At 33.9% G+C, this 20,985-nt stretch overlaps 1 protein-coding gene across 6 annotated transcripts in view; it reads right to left on the minus strand.

The window, feature by feature from the left end:
- Positions 1-19,814, minus strand: part of TRIM36 (tripartite motif containing 36) — a 65,929-nt gene extending 46,115 nt beyond the window's left edge. For 2 of the 6 annotated variants that reach the window (XM_056825041.1, XM_056825040.1), the window contains exons 1-2: positions 19,311-19,814; positions 15,944-16,181 (exon numbers count right to left, since the gene is read on the minus strand). In XM_056825041.1, coding sequence (XP_056681019.1) covers positions 15,944-16,181; positions 19,311-19,337 — 265 coding nt within the window. In that variant the 5' untranslated portion in view covers positions 19,338-19,814. Of the gene's footprint in view, positions 1-14,788; positions 14,834-15,943; positions 16,182-18,959; positions 19,063-19,310 lie in introns of those variants that run through there. The other 4 variants (XM_056825038.1, XM_007486607.3, XM_056825039.1 and 1 more) reach the window with 3 other exon arrangements.
- Positions 19,815-20,985: the final 1,171 nt, after the last annotated feature.

Genomic DNA, 20,985 nt, shown 5'->3' on the forward strand with positions numbered 1-20,985 from the left:
TAGAGATATAACAAGAAATATAACAATCAATAGATAGGAGGAGTAGAGAAAGAAGAGGGTGGGAATGATAAAAGAAGGAAAGATTAAAGGAGGCAGTACTTCTGAGGAAGGATGGCATAAAAAGAGAGAAGCAGAAGAAAATGAGATGTAGAAAAATATACAGCAATTAAGTATAAATGTGAATGGGATTAGCTCACTCATAAAAAAGCAGATAGTAGAATGTATTAGAAACCAGAACCCAATATTATAGTGTTTACATTTGAATCTGAAAAACACACACACACACACACACAAAGAGTTAAAATAAAGGGCTGAAGTAGATTATAAAATGCTTCAGCTGAATTTAAGAAAAAAGCAAGGATAATATGCTCTCAGACAAAGCAAAAGCAAAAATAGGACTAATTAAAAGGGATAATCAGGAAACCAAATTCTGGTAAAAAGACACCATAGATAATAAAGTAATGTAAATAATTACAGTTAAGTTTCTCTGATAATGTCCTCATTTCTCAAATATTTCTGAGTATAGAACTTGGTCAAATTTATAAAAATAAGAGCCATTTCCCAACTGATAAATGGTCAAAGGATATAATCACATGAAAAAATGCTCTAAATCACTATTGACTAGAGAAAGGCAAATTAAAACAACTCTTGGGCACCTCTTCACATCTATTAGAAATTACAAATGCTAGGAGGGAAGATGGGAAAATAGATATGAACTATTGGTAGAGTAGTGAACTAGTCTAACCATTCTAAAGAACAATTTTGGAACTAGGGCTAACGGTCTATAAAACTATATCTATCCCTTGACCCAGAAATACCACTATTAGATTTCTATTTTATTAAGATTTTTCTGAAAGGAGAAATATCTAAAAGTACAAAAATATTTAGAGCATGTCTTTTTGTGAATTAGAAATATGAATTAGAAATCAAAGGGATACTCATCAACTGAGGAACGGCTGAACAACTTATGGCATATGTGTGCTATAGGAAATGGCAAGGAAGGTGGTTTCAGAAAAATATGGCAAGACCTATATAAATTGAGAAATAAAGAGATAACTAGAAGATCACTATGCCTAGTAACAAGCAATGATCTAAGACCACTGCAAAGGAATCATGAAAATAGGTTCTCTATTTTCAGAAAGAAAACTGATGATTCTAAGTGCAAATTGAAATATAATTTTCTCATTTAATTTTTTTTGTTTTTTGAATATAGCTAATTATGGAAATGTTTTTGCATAATTTCACATATATAATTGATACCATATCATTTTCCTTCTCAGTGGGTGGGGGAGTAGTGGTAGTAGGAAAAGAATTGGAAGTCAAATTTTAAAAAGAATTTTAAAAATAAATTACTTTTTAAAAAAAGTTTCAAAACTTCTTAAAGCTATAATCTTATCTTTGTGTTCCTAATTCTAGCCGGATTGGGAAGGGGAAGAGATAAAATGGAAGATCTTTTCCCAGTTTGAAGAAATTTATAGCATTGCAAACTAATCATAAACTGACTTAGTGAGATGCATATTTGTCATTTGAGGTGTATGTACATCAAAACTATGATGGATATGTGATCTAAATTTTTTTAAATAAGTGTTGAAGTATTCTATTGTATTTTTCAGTTTGCAAGCCCTTACAACTTTCTCATATAAATAGCACACCTCTATCATACTGCTTTCCTTTGAAAGTGACAGATTTACTGTTTGAAGGCAAGGTAAAGGGAGTAATTTCATCAGCTAGAGAATAAACAGAACTAATACAAGTTAAAAGTTTTACCTCCAATCCAAAAACAGAGAGGAAAAATTATTTTGAAGCTTCTAAGCCTTATTTGGTACTTAAGAACCACCTGTTATTAAATCTCTCCAGGTGAGAAAGAAAAATGCTCATTTAAAGCAGAAAGCAAATGTTTTAGATTAAGTGAAATTAAAGTTTAAGAATGCTTCGATTTAAGAATGCATACCATTTTGTTTCTTCTGGAATGACTTAAGAGAACTTGGTTACTTAGGTAAATTAGAGGCAGACACCTAGAAGGAATTTTAATAGACTGTGTATTTGCAGGCTCTTAGAGAATCAAATTGGAAATGCTTTGCCTGATAAAATGAGAAACTATCTGTGAACCTTGAAGTTTTCATTTTGATCAGGGAAAAGCAAAAGTTTTTCAATTAATTGGTTTTGAATAAGAAAACATGTTAATTTGCAAAGAGAAAACTCAGTCCTAGAAACCAGTTGATAGGCATGGGATATGCCTGGGGGGGAAATCATGAGGGACTGAGTAAGTAGTAAAGGTAAATTCGAGTTTGGAGAGGTTTGAAAAAGTTTTAAAACTCACTGCAATAAGAGTGGTTTAGAAAGATTTCTATGCCTATAAATTTGTGAACTATTTGGGGAAAAAAAATGCCTCTTGGAAGTTATGTTTCAGAAAAGCCAGACTCCCAAAACGGGGCCATGAGAATCTTTAACTGAAGACCATCTGTAACTGTAGATCTTGATTTGATTTGATTGACTTTGTCCTAAAAAAAAACCCAAATATAGCCTCATTTAAAATAATATGTGTTTCTCCTATTAAGATAATTGTAATATTTGACACTGTAGGTAAATCAGACCTTAATGAAGATTTATATCATTTAACTTGACGTTCAAAACAAAGGATGTGATTATCTCAATAGATGCAGAAAAAGCCTTTGGCAAAATACAACACTCAATCCTATTGAAAACACTAGAAAGTATAGGAATAGAAGGGCCTTTCCTAAAAATAATAAACAGTATATATCTAAAAACATCAGCAAATATCATCTGCAACGGGGATAAACTAGAAGCCTTCCCAATAAGATCAGGAGTGAAACAAGGATGCCCATTATCACCGCTATTTTTAACATTGTACTAGAAACACTAGCAGTAGCAATTAGAGAAGAAAAAGAAATTGAAGGTATTAAAATTGGCAATGAGGAGACTAAGCTATCATTCTTTGCAGATGATACGATGGTCTACTTAAAAAATCCTAGAGAATCAACCAAAAAGCTAGTCGAAATAATCAACAACTTTAACAAAGTCACAGGATACAAAATAAACCCGCATAAGTCATCAGTATTTCTATATATCTCCAACCCATTTCAGCAGCAAGAAATAGAAAGAGAAATTCCATTTAATATCACCCTAGACAATATAAAATACTTAGGAATCTATCTGCCGAGACAAACACAGGAACTATATGACCACAACTACAAAACACTTTCCACACAACTAAAACTAGATCTGAGCAATTGGAGAAACAATGCTCATGGGTAGGACAAGCTAACATAATAAAAATTACAATCCTGACCAAATTAATTTACTTATTTAGTGCCATACCCACTGAACTACCAAAAAACTTTTTTACTGAATTAGAAAAAACCATAACAAAGTTCATTTGGGAGAACAAAAGATCAAGGATATCCAGGGAAATCATGAAAAAAAATGCAAAGGAAGGAGGACTTCCAGTCCCAGATTTCAAACTATATTATAAAACAGTGGTTATCAAAACAATTTTGTACTGGCTAAGAGACAGAAAGGAAGGTCAGTGGAACAGACTTGGGGTAAGTGACCTCAGCAAGACAGTCTATGATAAGCCCAAAGATCCCAGTTTTGGGGACCAAAACCCACTATTTGATAAAAACTGCTGGGGAAATTAGAAGACAGTATGGGAGAGATTAGGTTTGGATCAATATCTCACACTCTACATCAAGATAAACTCAGAATGGGTGAATGACCTGAATATAAAGAAGGAAACTATAAGCAGATTAGGCAAACATAGAATAGTATACTTGTCAGATCTTTGGGAAAGGAAAGACTTTAAAACCAGGCAAGAGCTAGAAAAAAAATCACAAAATGTAAAATCAATAATTTTGATTACATCAAATTAAAAGTTTTTGTACAAACAAAACGAATGCATCCAAAATTAAAAGGGAAGCAACAAATTGGGGAACAATCTTCATTACAAAAACCTCTGACAAAGATCTAATTACTCAAATTTATAAAGAACTAAACCAATTGTAAAAAAAAATCAAGCTATTCTCCAATTGATAAATGGGCAAGGGGCATGAATAGGCAGTTTTCAGTTAAAGAAATCAAAACTATTAATAAACACATGAAAAAGTGCTCTAAATCTCTAATAATCAGAGAAATACAAATCAAAACAATTCTGAGGTACCACCTCACCCCTAGCAGATTGGCTAACATGACAGCAATGGAAAGTAATGAATATTGGAGGGGATGTGGCAAAGTTGGGACATTAATGCATTGCTGGTGCTGTTGTGAACTGATTCAACCATTCTGGAGGGCAATTTGGAACTATGCACAAAGGGCACTAAAAGATTGTCTGCCCTTTGATCCAGCATAGCACTGCTGGGTTTGTAACCCAAAGAGAGAATAAGGAAAAAGACATGTACAAGAATATTCATAGCTGTGCTCTTTGTGATGGCAAAAAAATGGAAAATGAGGGGATGCCCTTCAACTGGGGAATAGCTGAACAAATTGTGGTATATGTTCATGATGGAATACTATTGTGCTCAAAGGAATAATAAAGTGGAGGCATTCCATGGAGACTGGAACGACCTCCAGGAAGTGATGCAGAGCGAAAGGAGCAGAACCAGGAAAATATTGTACAGAGACTGATACACTGTGGTACAATCGAAGGTAATGGACTTCTCCATTAGTGGAGAAGTCCTGAACAACTTGGAGGAACCTAGGAGGAAAGCCACTATCCACATCTAGAGGAAACACTATAGGAATAGAAACACCAAAGAAAAACAACTGCTTGAATACATGGGTCAAGGGGATATGGTTGGGGATGTAGACTCTAAATGAACATCCTAGTGCAAACAACAACATGGAAATAGGTTCTGATCAAGGACACATGTAAAACCCAATGAAATTGCACGTTGGCTGCAGGAAGGGTGTGTGGAAGGGAGGGAGGGAAATAAAGTGAGTATTGTAACCAAAAAAATAAAACAAAATAAAAATTAAAATAAATAAATGGGTTCAACATAAAAGAAAAAAATAACAAAGAATGTCTCTGTCAAATACTGTCATTTTCTGCAACCAATAGTTTTACAAACAAAAACTGAAGATCCAGTAACTTCTTCCAGGGGATGCATGACAGTAAATACAAAATTCAGTATTAACTATTAATCACTCATTAAAAATTGCAAATTATTCTAAGCAAATAGTCAAAGATCATTTCCCCTCCTTCCCTTAGTTTTTGTTTAGTCATGTAGAACTGTTCATGATTGCATTTTATGGGAGGATTTTCCTGGCAAAGATAATGGAGTGTTTTCCTTCTCCAGTTCATTTTACAGATGAGGAACTGAGATAAATAAGATTAAGTGACTTTCCCAGGGTCACACAACTAGTAAAGTGTCTGAGATAATATTTGAACTCAGGAAGATGAGTATTTCTTGATTTCAATCCACACTGTCACCTAACTGCCCCACCCTTCTTGAGTACATGTGGCTAAACTTAAAGACAAAACTGTTGAATTTTTGCACTTATATCATTAAAAACAATAGGTCTTTACAGTCACAAAATCCTAAATCATTTAGTTTTAGAAAAAAAACATTTGTCTCAGTTTATTAAAGCTCATACATTAAATGGACTGGTTGTCCAAAGCATTTCAGTATAAGTATAAATAAGATTTTACAAGGCTGCAATGTAGTCTAATTGCTTGGTTAAAAAACAAGCTTTCAAATTAGAATATTCTGGAGACTTAGTAATAATAAAGAATGTGTTTTTATATTGTGGCTAAATTTTTACTAAAACTTTTTTTTAATTGTACCTTATTTTGGGAGCTCTTCTTCAACAGGTTGACTTGTTTTTCTTTCTAAGATAGAGAGAGATCTTAGAAAGAAAAAAGAGAGAGTATATATATATACACACACAAACATATAAACCCAAAAGACAGACTTATTTTACAAAGTCATGTCCTCAAAGATACTTTTTATGATTCTTTTTCAAATCTATAGCTAGCGGTATCTATAGTAATGCTGTACTATATGCAGGATTCAGGTAAATAATAAAAGAACAAATGATATATGAAGACTAAAACTCTCCTAACTTTCAGGTAAGTTATAGCTTGCTTAATATGACCTTCCTATACTTCTGATGTTTATAAGATTTGAACTGGTTTTCACTATATGACCTAATTATTAGATGGTCAACATGATTAGATCTTGTAAAGCCCTACTAAGTCATTAGCTGGATTAAGCAACATTGAAGTGGTTTGAAACCTGGAATGTCAATCTATTGGAAGAAACCTTTCTGCATATGTGCCTTGGAAACATGGCTTATTCTAAGTACTGTTACCAATTGAGACCCCAGTTAAAGTTTTAGATTTAAAAATAAGTTACAGTTGTTAAACTTTAAAGACTTAAGTCTAAAATTTAAATGTTGATGTCTTTGAGTCTGAGTGGACCAAACTGGATAATTTGTAGACAATGGTCCAAAATGGACAAGTTTGTGAAGAATGTCAAGAATAAACCCTGCTGACAATTTCCAAGGAAAAATATTTCCCAGAAGCGGACAACTTCATGAAGTAGATAGTTAAACCCAAAATGACAGAATAGTAAATTTATAGTTTAAATTAACATTAACTGAAATTACACATGTATTTGACTAAACCTTTAATATTACCTGGAATTTGAACTGCAATGGGGAGTTAAGGAAAGAACTAGAGTAGATTAAACATAAAGAAATAATTGGCATAGACATTTGGTGTTGATTGCCAGGGTCAAGACAGATTTAAGAAGTTTTATAAATTCTGTTCCTTATATTAATAATTATAATTATACTGATTTTGCTGTTATTATACTAATTTGGAGTTCAATGCTTTCCAATTCTTATAGCTGTTTTCAGAAATACTTTCCAGAAAATTTATAAAAAGGTATCATAAAAAAGTGATAGGATATATAAAATTGTGGTCAGAGATGCACATGCATGATGTTTAACCAAAGGAGGGTCTGTGAAAAGATTTCTGACTCAAGTTTCTTGATGTCATTGTAATATAAGAAAGACTACAATGAGAAAGAATACTTCATACTTCTTCCCACAACTTTGATAAGAAAAGGACACTATCCTGTGCTCTATCTTCGAGCTTCCAAATTTGGGAATCATAGATAGGGAAATAAGTCAGTTTTAACCAGTATCTTTACTTTCTCTTTCTATTACTTGGTTCCAGACATATATAACCTTGTCTTTCCCTTCTACTTACTTTGAAATTCCATTTTTCTATGCTGCTTATGTATTCACATTCTACATAAGCTTGTTGAAACTAATGCTCTGGGTTCACTGTCTTGTATACAATCTTATATACAATCAGTTGAGCTTGCACCCTGAGTACAACAATAAAACCACAATAACTATCTCTGAATTACTGATTTGGTGATTGATAAAAATATCTAATTAATGGCCCTTCAGATAACTTATCACAATATAAAACAATATAAACAACATAAAACAAGTTATAGTGAGATTATTGCCATGAAAATTATTTTTTTACTTATTTAAGTGAATTGAAAATTGACCTAAGTATTGACCTAATTATCTTACACCAAAGCAGCTGAATGACTGTTACTTAATTTACTTAGAGTTAAGAAAGGCTTATGGTATAAAATTTTGACATACACAAAAAAATTATTTTCTTCTTTTACCACAGGATATATTCATTATGTGTCCACTACTACAAGAAGAAAAATGAAAACTAAGGAAAAGGGTCATTTAAAAATTTTAGTACCATTGAGCTTTAAATCTATTTTAGCTTAATTTTATGTTCATTTTCTAAATAATTTTAAAGATATTTAGGAACTTTGGACTAATTAAGAAATTTAATTTAGATCTACATACTACGTTTTAGTCACACAAGGCAATATTGCTTTTCTACCTCTCTACTCCAAAGGCCTTCATTGTAATGCTATAAAAAATGAACAGAAAAGAAGCTTGGTTTAGAATTTAATTTCAAAGATGGGATTCACAATTGGTTTACAAAAGACAAAGTAGTAATTATATCCTTATGTACAATGCAATTTTTATTTAATAGCAAGAATTGTGTTGTTTCTTTGTACAAAAAGTAGTTATTCTGCTGCCGATTAACAAGCTTTCTTATTATGTTTCAGAAATCGTCATTATTTGTAAAGTAAAACATCTAAAATTTGTCCCAAAGGCTCTCATGTATTACAATATCTGCATGTTGCAATCATTACTAGTTGCCTGGTTTGTCACATTAAACTTTCAGAACTGTTTCAATTTACATTTCTTTCATATAGGAAAGGTTCTTCACATGGCTGTTAATAATTTGAAGTGCTTTTGAAAGCTATTCATATACTTTAAGCACTTATCCATTAGAAAATGACTCTTGATCTTACATATTTTTGTTAATTTCCTATCTACCTTGGATAACACTCTTTCCTCAATGATAGATTCCTTTCTTTTCTTAGTATTAATGACTATTTTCCTACAAAAGGCTTACAACTTTATTAATAAAAATTACATAATATAGCTTATCTTTTGTGATCCTCTCCATGCCTTGTTTAATTAAGACTTCTCTTAGTCATAGTTATAAAAGATACCAACATCCATTTTCCTCCCATTTTAAAAATTAACGTAGGGGGCAGCTGGGTAGCTTAGTGGATTGAGAGCCAGTCCTAGAGACGGGAGGTTCTAGATTCAAATCTGGCCTCAGACACTTCCCAGCTGTGTGACCCTGGGCAAGTCACTTGACCCCCATTGCCTACCCTTACCACTCTTCTGCCTTGGAGCCAATACACAGTATTGACTCCAAGACGGAAGGTAAGGGTTTAAAAAAAAATTAATGTAAACTTTTATATTTTTAGATCATAGACATTTTGAGCCTACTACAGGACATGACAAAGTGCTGGTGTAAACAGATTTGGATATAAATTTCTCTCTGGTTTTTTTTTCAACAATTTCAATAGTTATTTCTCCATAAGTTTATATACTCGAGTTTAAAAATATTCAATCACTAGTTTAATTGCTTCCAGTTTTTGGTTATCTAGTCTGATAGTTTAATCCTTCTTTGCCAATGTCAGTGACTTTAATTTTTTCTTTTGTCTTATTGCTATCATCAGTATATCTATAACTGTCAAATAAAAATAGGGAAAGAACACATCCTTGCTTTCCTATATTCACTGAGAAAGCTAATTAATTATTACAAATAATTCTAGTTTTTTGTTTCAGATATACTTTTATTGCATTAAAAATGACCTACACTAAGGCTTTTTAATTTTTTAAGAAACATATTTTTTCAAGAGCCTCAAGTTTTAATGTGATGTTATATTATTATTCCTAATGTTGAACTAGTATTCTTTTACTGAATTCCTAGGATTATTTTAAGTTAGTCATTGTGAAGAATTTTTTGATACATGGCTATCTTTTTCTTGCTAGTTTTAAAAAAAATTTACATAAATATTCATTATTGAGATTAGCTAATATTTCTCTTTCTCTTCTTTATTCCTCCAGGATTTAGGTATTGAAACTATATTTGTATCATAAAAATGAGTTCAATCGGATCTATTTGCAATTATTGAGAATAATGTATAGCACTTCTCTGTAAATCCATGTGGACCAACAATTTTCTTATTTGGTAGTTCTTCTAAAGTTTGTTCAATTTCATTTCTCCGAGATTATGTTGTTTAAGATCTCAAGGTCACATTCTATAATGTGCACACTATATTTTTCTAGGTAATCTTCCATTTCTGCCAAAATATCAGTTAAGCTATCATAAAATTATATGTAGTTGGTTCTTGTTAATTTCACTTCTTGGTTGCTAAAAATTCATCTTATAAATTTTGATTTTCCTTTTTTTGAGATTCCTAAGGTTTATTCATTTAAAAAAAAAGTTTTTGCATATATACCACCTTTTATTTTTATCATTTGGATAGTTTGTTTTACATTTAATGTTTCTCTGATTTTTTCTTTTGAGTTTTTTATTTGTTAACTATAGTTTTTGCTTGCATATTCAGTTTTTTAATATGTTTACTTTGCTAATTATGTCTTCAGACACATAATTTCTCCTCCTTTGGCTAAATGTTGGTATGTTATCATTATGATGATCATTTTTTGCATATTCAATTAACTCATATTATTTGTAGTTTAACTTGCTCATTCTTTAAGATGTCATAAAAGTCTCCTCTATTGATCTGTATCTTTTATTTGCTTTCCCTTAATGAGTTTCTTTATTTTATAAAACTTATAAAGGATATATTTAATATTTTTCCTTCTTACATGTATTTATAATTTTTGTGTTCTGATTATAAAGATATCATTTGATGCTGAGAAATGTATGTTCTAAATTTCATATCACAAGACACAACATTCTTTCAAATTTAAAATCTAATTCTTCCTAGAGTTTTTTCAGGCCTATATTATTTTTTATATCTGCTAGGTTTTTCTAGTTCTAAAAAGAACATTAAAGTTTTCTATAATTATGTTACTATTTCTGTTTCTTTGTAATTTAGTTAAATTTCCTATATAAATTTATATACTATGTTATTTGGTGCATACACATTCAACACTGACATTGTTTCATTAACAATGATAGCCTTAAACACAATGTAATTTCCCTGTCTCATTGAATGATTGCAATTCCTGCTTTTTTGGAATTATCTGATATATAGTAAATTTTTTGCTAGCTATCATTTCATTCTGTATTTCTTTTTTTAGGCTTCTTGTAAGTTATTGGGTTTCAACTATTCTGCTATTACCTTTTTTTTTAATCCTTATCCTCCATCTTAGAATCAATACTGTATATTGGTTTCAAAGCAGAAGAATAGTAAGTTAAGTGACTTGTCCAGGGTCACAGCTAGGAAGTATCTAAGGCAGGTTTGAACCCAAGACCTCCCATTTGTAGGCCTGGTTCTCAACCCACTGAGTCACCTAGCTGCTCCTCTGTTATTACCTTTCATTTTATTTGACTGCTTAATACAAACCACTTAAGGTTAATATTGTCAGGTTTGTGTTTTCCTCCATTTATTTCTTTTGAATTGTGATGCTCTTCCTCTTACGACTCAGCACTTTGTCACTGATTAGTTTTCAGAACTGAGATGCTAATCTGTTAATACAGAACACTACCTACCAAGTACTACCCTACTTCTATTTACTTGCCCTATCCCCAAGTCTTTTAAAAATACTCATTAACATTCCTTTTTATTTCTCTGCTCCTTTTACAGCCTTCCTTTTCACTAGCCAGGTAAGTATGTGATTCAAAATCTTCCCACTCTCCCCAAACACTTATGTTAATATCCTTGTGCAAACCTTTTTTTTTTAGTTTTCATTTACTTTTTATTACTTATTTCTATCCCCTTCTAGTGGAATATGATAATTCTTTTCCTATTTGTAGGTCATACCTTTGTTGCTGCTTTATTTTCTCTCTATTCCTCCTAAGTGAAAATTAAAATCTTCATATTGCTAAGCCTCATAAAGTTATCCTGGGTTCAGTTCTATGTGTACCCCTTCTTCCACTACCACTATAGGCTGCCACTGGAGATCCAGACATATTTTCGTATGGACTAAATGAATCCCTTGCTCAGAGAAATGTGGTATGTATTTCTACTACAATTTTAATTGTTATTTATTACCCCCCCAAATCATTATAAGTCCCTATCTAATATCACAGACATATACCTCCCTCCCTGCAATACTTCTATTGAGAGACCTGCCACCTACCCACTCACCACCATAACTATAAACTTTGCTTTATCCAATAGGAGAAATACTGAAAAGGTTTCCTGTAAACTAAATTGTGCATACTAAACATAAGATGTGAGGGAATTCATACATGCACTTGTTTTTCAAATAGTAATGAAACTGAAGAAAAGGAACAAATGGGAAGGGATGATAGATTATTGTGTATCTATACTAGGAAAAAATGATTTAAAATATATCCTCTACTACTAGTGGCCCCTTCAAAAACCCCATATATTTATTTTGTACACATTCTATATATTATATATATATATATATATATATGTTGACTCCCTTGACAAAATTTAAACTTGTTGAGGGTAAGTAATATTTCCCTTTTTTTTTTGTCTTTAGATTATTTCCAGCACCTGGCACTATTCCCAGCAAATAGCAAGGGCTTAATAAATTCTTGTTGAATGATTAATGCAGATCTAAAACTATGAAATAAAATCATCAAAGCGATAGAGACTAGACTTAAATTGTCACAAGGAACTCCTAAAAGGGAAACTGCCTCTACCAATCTAAGTCAACATCTTCTCAGCAACTTATAGTTGAGAAAGTTGACTAAAATAGTGATTGGTTAAATAGCTTGCCCAAAGTCACACAATTAGTTTGGCTATTTGCCAGTTTGGCAGAGGCTGGACTTAAACCCAGATTTTCTTGGCTCCAACACAACAACGAAGCATTTTTTACTCATTTAAATAAGGCCCCTAAAAACCTAGCTAAAACTAAAAAAAATCATTTTTAGTTTAGTGTACAATAGTAATAAGTTTTTAAAAAGCTGTTCTATAATTCATTTTTATAATTCAAACTAATTTTCCATCAACTGATCTAAACCAGTGAAATGAATATCTATGTCTGCAATTTTCCAATATAAATTTTTGAAGTTTTCAAATAATTGCTCCACAGGACAAAAGCTTAGGACATATAAAAGATGCCTAAATATTAGAGAAACAAAAAATTAATTAGTATTCCATAAAGACATATTCAAAATTCCTGGCACATTATATCTACCTAGTAAGTCATCATGAGAAAAATTTGGCTTTGAAAGTTCAATTAATAAATTCTTAATAGTTTTGCTTTTGCCTTCCACTCCATCATCTGAAGAGCATAGTTCTACAACTGTTTCTTCTAGGCTGTAGGGGTCTAATATTATAACTTGTTTAGATTTGTTTCATCATTTGTAAAATGAAAGAGTCAAAATCAGTTTATTTCCTAAAATATATTCCAAAGAATATTGGTATACCACATGATGTGAAATGAGGTTTTATAAGAAAAAAACTAAATGCTTTTCCTTTTTAATATAGTAAATAACTATAAAATAGTTATATAATTATAATATTCATAATTTCCTCTAGTAAGTTCTAAAATATCCCAGGAGAGAGGAAGTTTAGAGATATCTACTATTCATATATACTTCCATATTCACTAGACCAGCATGTACGAATTACATAAATATATTTTAGCCCCAAACATTTTCTATAAATATATATGGAAATATTAGACTAGATAATCTTCAATGTTATGATCTATAAGCTATTTACTCTAAATTCTATTCAAGCTCTAAGATTTTATAAGATTAATCACAATACTGAAGCTTAGGCTACATTATAATGAGCATCTTAACAGACCCTCTAATATCTACTGTGACAAGCTGCCAATTATACACAAATGTTTGTGACTGGCATACCACCTGACAACTATACCACCTGAAACCCTATACATATATATATGTACAAGCAATTTCTTAAATAATTTTATGTTCTATATCTATATTTGTTGAAATACAACTTTGCAAATGTTATATGCTCTATTTTCCAAACATTTTTTCCAAATATTTTTCCCTTGACAACAGGAATGGCACCATTCATTAAAGGCATATGTATAGTAGACATTCATCCATTCAATCAAACATTTATTAAATGTCTAACATACATAAGGCAAACTTGCTAGGCACTGAAGGTCAAAGATAAAAATTATCCTTTTTGACTTAAAAGAACTTATTTTATGTCACTATTTAAGTCACTAAGTAATTAGAATTTTCATGTTTTACTCCATAATTATATATGCATTGTACAAAAGCATTCATTCCAGCAGCTTTCAGGTTCTGAAAAAATAGCATATCTATAAAGATAGATAAAATTAAGTTATTTCATATTAATCACAAATGAAAGCTGACAAACTTAAACTGGAGAGTCAAGTTAAATATGTTGAGGAGAGGTCTACATAAAATAAACCTCAATATGCCTGTACTTTCAGCCTCTAAAGATGGTTCAACTTCCACAGTTACAGAACAGCAGGGGCCTATAAACCAGTTTATCAAGATGTACCCGTAGATCATTAAGTCATGCCTGATAGATCTCCATACTGGTTGGTACTACAGCTGCCCTTCTCTACTTTTTCTAAGAATTTCCAGCAGAAATAGAACACAGTACAAAAATAATACTACTCAATAATATTGGGTCAGCCTTAAGAATTCAATAAAAAGTAGCTTCTCTTAAAAGAAGTTTTGCGGGGACAGCTAGGTGGCTCAATGGATTGAGAGCCAGGCCTCCAGGCAGGAGGTGCTAGGTTCAAAATTGATTCTAAGAAAGAAGGTAAGAGTTAAAAAAAAAAGAAAGAAAAAAGGTTGGTAATGAAGTGAAGGTTAACTTAAAATATTTGCATGTCTATTGTACTAGTCTATATTTGAACATATATAAATATTATATTTTATATATTATAATAGTTTTAAATATAAAATTTTGATACATTTTCATGGATAATATATAGTCATGTAATATTTTCTGTGAGGTTTTCTTAGATTTGCATGTCGGAGGTAAGATTGCTTTATCTTATATAATAGTAACAATGATAATATATACATAGCACCCACAATGTGTCAGTACACTTTACAAATATTATCTCATTGGCAACTGTTGGAGGTAAATCCTAATACTTATCCCCATTTTATAGTTGAACTCACTGAGGCAACAGAGGTTCAATTATCTGCCCAAGGTCACACAGCTAGTAAGTATCTGAGGCTGGATTTAAATTCAGTTCTTTCTGATGCCAGACCCAATTCTCATACCATTAGATCACCTAGCAGCCCATGGTATCTTGTCCTACTCTGGTGTATTTATCTTCCTTTTATGCATTACATTTGCCTAAATACATCTTAACTCCCTGTTAGGTCATAAACACTCTGAAGGCAATAACTGTTCCTTATTTGTCCTTATATTTCCTTAGTAATTAACACTGTGCATTGTACACACTTATTGTTTGGTGAATAAAAAATATGCAGAATGTATTCAGTAAGCCAGCTGGAATTCGAACATTTAATAAATTTTAAAAATACTCTTCCTTTTCTCTTATAATAGATCAGACCACACTTATAAGCTACTCTTGGTAATTGAGTAGGTGAATTACATTGTTAGTTACACAGGTATCAAATTTATGGCAGTTTTTGAAGTCTTGTTCTTGCAAAAATAAAACAAGGCAGCATAGAACAATGGCAAATGGATCTGATCTTTCTCTGCTCAAGTCCCATCTCTGTCACACACAGATTATGTGACCTTGGACAAGTCACTTAAGTACTTAGTATCTAAGCAACTTTAAAACTATATATAAACTACAGATCTGTCACCAACCAATCCATATTAGGAGAGTTTACTGATGCAAATATTCCCTAAACCAATGATATCACAGGCCAAGTCCCTAAACCGACACAAATATAAAAAAAAAAGATCAAGTTAACAGAGAGGAAGTGATCAATGGATATTGATACTAAAGATTTACAGCCTTCAAACAGCCTTTAAAACCAGCAATAATCTAACTATGTAGTTGATCCTATGTATTCTTCAGCATTTATTTAGAGATGGAAAAAAGAATGATTTTGTCTTAATAGAAGCTGCTGTTTGTATTCTTCACTTTTGAATATATTATAAAAGATCAAGTCTCAAATATGTTTATGTTTGACCCTAATTTTAAAAGCTGACTTTCCCAAAGACCTTATAATTTAGTACTTTGCAAAAAATGGTGCACAATACAAGTTAAATGAATGGACAGCATTCTGATTAAACTATCATTTCATCAAGTCTAAATTTACATTCTAAAGGAAAAAAAAAACCTTGATAACTACGTTATTCATTTGCCTACAAGTCAAATACAATGAAATGCAAATTTCATTAGTTACCTTTCAACATGTCAGAACAGAAACTAAATGTCCAGATATTCTGGCACATACCTGCTCTGTTAATTCTGTCAATTTTATCCATACTAGGAGACTGGACCCGAAGCCGAGGGCTACTTTGACAGGAGCTCTCTGATGCCACATCATTAAATGAATCATCAAATGTCAGTAAAAGAATTTCTTTAACACATTTATGACAGATACTGTGCTGACAGGGAAGGATCAACGGATGGGTAAATAGCTCCTTGCATGCTGGGCAGATGAGCTCTCGTTCAATATTCTTAATGGTTGCCTTAAATGAAGGAAGAGAAAGAAATCAGAGACAAAAAAGCACTTAGCTATATAGGTTGATGTTTACATATATCACATTTTTACATATCTACAGGCATGTTTATATCCATACATGCAAGTATGTTGCACACATATTTCAGTTATTTCCAGAAAAATTACCAAGGAATATAATTTAAAAAAAAAACAACAAATCTGAATCTTCCTCTCTATTATTATAAGCTATTTATCATCCACAAGACTAATGGCATTGGGCATACAATATGGTAAATGAAATAAAAGCAGGTAAATTTAAAGGACTAAGTATAAAGTGGTAAAACTAATCAGCAACATTGCTAGGAATTTGGATGGAATAGATTACAGCACAATCTAAATTCCAATAAATTATCAATAAACTATAAAGTTAATGCTGATTTGCATGGGGAAATCTGGTAAGTTGTTTTTTGCAAAATACTTCATAAGTCTATGCTGTATAAAAAGCACTATGAATAAACTGTTTTTCTTAACACTAAATTTAATATCTCTATAATTGCCAAATGACCACTATGATAAATTTCTGGATCCATTAGAATATCTGTGGACCTTTTCTTTAAATCTGTTTATTTAAATGGTTTCTGTAATTACGTTTTTGAGACGTAGAACTATGTCCATTATTTTATATATGCTGTATATTCTTAGGTTAAATAAAAATTACTATATTTTAAAAATATTCTATAAAAATAAAAAAGTAACAAAAATTACAAAGGCTCATAAATAGGATGGTCACATTTTCATTAGGAAAAATTAGTAACATTTTAGGACTTTATTAGTACTATAAAAATTTTGGTGATCTTATACAAGTACCATCTTTTATGTCTCTTCTGTATATAGAATGAGGAACTTGAATATCAAACTGATTCTATACTCTAATGTTTTCTTTTCTATTATTAACTAGTTTGAGTTGTCACATAACTAACCTTTCTGGGAAAATTTTCTCACTTATAAAATGAGGTTGGACTATAAACACTAAAGTCATTTTTGGTCATTCTATGGTGCAAGTCCTACAAAATCAATCACGCTCAAATATTAAAAGTATTAGCATTATTAACCTTCTCTAGGTTTATTTTTAAGCATGTACCTCCAAAATGTTAATGCATATATTTATTTTCAAGAAAACAGGATGCTACCCTTCTGGAAGCTGACAAAATGTTATAATTAATAATTTACTAACTAAAGAGTAACAGTCACTTGGATTCTGATTCTCAACAAATATTTTCAATGTATTCTATTTTTATATCACCTGGATGTTAAATAAAATCCATCTCCACTGAATAAAGAGTATAGAGGAATAATTAGACCTCAGAAAGGATTCAAAGAATCTTTTGATTTCCTCAAATATGCTTTGAAATACTATTTATGCTTAAAACCTCAAATATATATTACTGTATGTATATTATGTATACATATTATCATACATATACAAATATATTTCAACTCACTTCATCTTTTCTAATGGAATATTCATTCTTTATCATGATGGCCAGAAGCTCCTACATTTAAAGCAGGAAGGGTACTTAAAGTCCATTTAATCCAAGAAGAGGCTAACTATGGGTGGAAGGCCAAAATCCAGCCACTGTCTTTTTCCCTGAGGCCTGCAAGCTAAGAACAGTTTTTAATTAAAAATTTTAAAAACCCTTTAATTTAAAAAAGCAAAAACCACTCTTAGTTTGTGTGCCAAAGGGGTTAAGTAATATTCCAAATAGTAAAACAATCTTATCCAAGGGGGAAAAGTCTTGTCCTAATTACAGATCCTCATAACAAATTAATGTTATAATATAACCTAAAGAACAAGAAATGTGATGTACTTACTGCCTCAATTGGTTAATTTCCTTTTTGACTCATTTTGACATCCCAGAATAGACAGGTAGGTGGTGCAGTGGACAGAGCTCCAGGCTGGAACAAATCATCTAACCCATTTGCCTCAGTTTCCTTATCTGTTGTTGTTGACAGTCAAGTCCCACTTGAGTCAACCCACCCCTCTTTGGAGTTTTCTTAGCAAAGATACTGGAATGATTTGCCATTTTTCTCCAACTCATTTTACAGATTAGGTGACTTGCCCAGGGTCACACAAGCTAGTGTCTTAGAGTCACATTTGAACTTGAGTCTAGGCCCTGCACGCTATCCACTGCACCACCTAGCAGCCAATTTCCCTCTGAAAAATGAGAATACTAGCACCTACCTCTGAGAGGGCTGTGGTGAGGGTACAGTTCCTGGCACAGAGTAGGAGTTTTATAAATATTAGCTATTATCATTATTTATAAATGCCAAACCTATTCCAGTAATAAAAACCTTCCCCCCTCAACCAGGAAAGCACACTGGCTCCTCTGCCCGCTAAATCTGGCTAGAGCCAGACATTTGGAAGGGATGGGTGGAGGTAAATTCTAGTAGGAATTTGAGCTGAATGAGTCTGCAATACGTGTTCAATAAAACACACCCAAAGCAGCTATTAAACACAGACAAGCAACAGAGTTCACAAACATACAGCAGGTGCGATCTGACAACATCCGCATTTCCTGAAATTAACTTCACCCGATTCAGAGTGCTCACAAAAAGTCAAACAAAACAAAACCATCACTGATTTTTATTTATTTATTTATTTAAAGGTGCCCAGGTCCTGAAGACGATCCCCCATCCTCTCCATCGAAAAACAAGGGATCCAGACCAGAGCCGCTGGGAGCCTCGAGGCGGCCCCACCCTCCCCACCCCCGGGGTTCTTTTCCCTTCTCGCAGGCTACGTCCGTACCTTCATCCCCTCAGGCTCCTGGAAGAGGGAACCTCGGGCTCTGGCAGTCGGAGGAGGTCGAGCCGACGTCCGCCCCCGCCCCCGCCCCTGCCTCCGCGTCTGGCTGTGGTGGAGCGAGCGAACGAGGCCCGGCCCGGGGGAGAAGAGAATAGGGGAAACCCCCAAGGGGACCGGAGGGGACACATGAGAAAAGAAGAGGACTCCCGGACTCCCAAGGACTAGCCAACCGTCCCCACAGAGGCCACCCCACCCGGAGAAGTGTGATGTGGGACCGCTCCTCCCTGCCATCGTGTAGACGGCCATGGTTTCCACCGAAAGCGGCTGCAGCTGCTCCTCAAAGAGCGTACTCACCAGCGACTCAACACAATCTCCCTCCATCGCCGACCCTCAGCCGGGTGTCATGAAGGGAGGTGGCGCCGGGCTATAGGAGCGGTGCCAGACGGGGAAAAGGTTCGCGCGTGGAGATCGAAGCCCGGAGCGCGAGGCCAGACGCGTGGATCGAGAAGAAGAGCCAGACCGGGGCTGGGCAGGGGGGAAGAGGGCGAAGCCCGGTAACCGAGCTGGTAGTCGGTCAGTCAAAGGTGTGGGGAGGCGGGGACGGGCTGGGGAGTGGGTGAGTCCAGAATGACGCAGGGAGGGGCAGGGAAGGGGGGAGTGGTTTGACGGGAGGTGGAAAAGGGCCCCGGGGAAGAAAGGGAAGTGGAGCTGCCTGGGGAGCACAGAACTCGAAGCTAAGCTCCGCGAGTCTGGCTCCCAGCTAGAGCCCCAGCTCCGGGCAATGACTGCAGCTTGTTGCTAACTGCTTCTCCTGCCGCCGAGGCGGGCGGGGGCGAGGGAGAAGGAGCCTGGGATGGCCGACCGGGGGAGGGGTTAGAAGAGGGGGTGGGGCAAGCTCTCCAGTCGCTAGGGCAACGACATCCCACCGCATAATGAGAGTAGGGCTACCCAGCGCCTTATAAAGTCCTAGATGGGTACTGCCCTCCCTGCCGGGGGAACTGAGGGAAGAAGTATGAGAGGGAAGTCTAATTTAGTTTCTGCCTTCTCCTTAAGTGTATTTATTATACGACAGTTCCCGCTTCTCAGTTCAAAGACAAAAGAAGGAAGTAAGGAGGGGATAGCAACAGATAAGAAGCTTCGGGAATTCCCTCTCTCCAATGCCCCTTATGTTGGGAATGGGGATGCTCTCTGGAGCTTGGAGCTGTCCATCAGGACTAATACAGGGAATAGATCTTAGCCTCTATTACATCCACAAAGACCTCTCCTGCCCCCTCTTTATTCTGATCAAGTGCACTGTCTCCTCCCCGTGGGCCCCCAATACTTCTTCAATATATAGGCAAGAGTCGGGTAGACTAGTAGGCAAGACAAAACTAGAGAATCCAGCGCCATTATCTTTGACCTTTTCTTCGCCTCACAGACCTCATTTTCTATTTCTTATATTTTTTTCTCCTTAACCTAGTCTTTAGGTTCTACCAGTCTCCCAACGACTTTTTCAAAATTTCTAAACTGGGTAGAGAAGCCTACTTTTCATTCTTGGTCCGAGGATGGGGGAGAGGGCTTCTTTTTCATTGGTCTTTCTGGTGGTCTTAATTTCCCATATTAACTCATTTTTGAAATGGTGAAGATGTGGTCAATCATTGAATGCTTCTTGATCCTTACTAATTAAGGACTCCTTGAGTTGTTTATATATGACTCAAAGATTTTCTATAGAGGGAAAAGTAGGAATATAGATGAAGTTATTGGTATACTTTGAGTTGCCCTTTTCAATGTTAAGGCCTATGACTCTCCCCCCTCCCCCCATGACTTTGATTTAGTCCTTTCCTTCAAGATATGTATAGTGTCTTTGAAGTAGAAAAGTTTGTTATAATGATTTCTTTTTTAGGTTTTTCTTTTCTGTCCTTCCATTTTCATCCTTAAATGTCCCTGGGATGACCTTATTTGATTGGATAAGCTTGTTGAGGTTTTATTAAAATATATACTTAGTAACCATCATCAGAAAAAAAACATTTAACTAAACAAATGCATTAAA

The sequence above is a fragment of the Monodelphis domestica genome, chromosome 3 (assembly GCF_027887165.1).
Source record: "Monodelphis domestica isolate mMonDom1 chromosome 3, mMonDom1.pri, whole genome shotgun sequence".
In the NCBI taxonomy this organism is placed as follows: Eukaryota; Metazoa; Chordata; class Mammalia; order Didelphimorphia; family Didelphidae; genus Monodelphis; species Monodelphis domestica.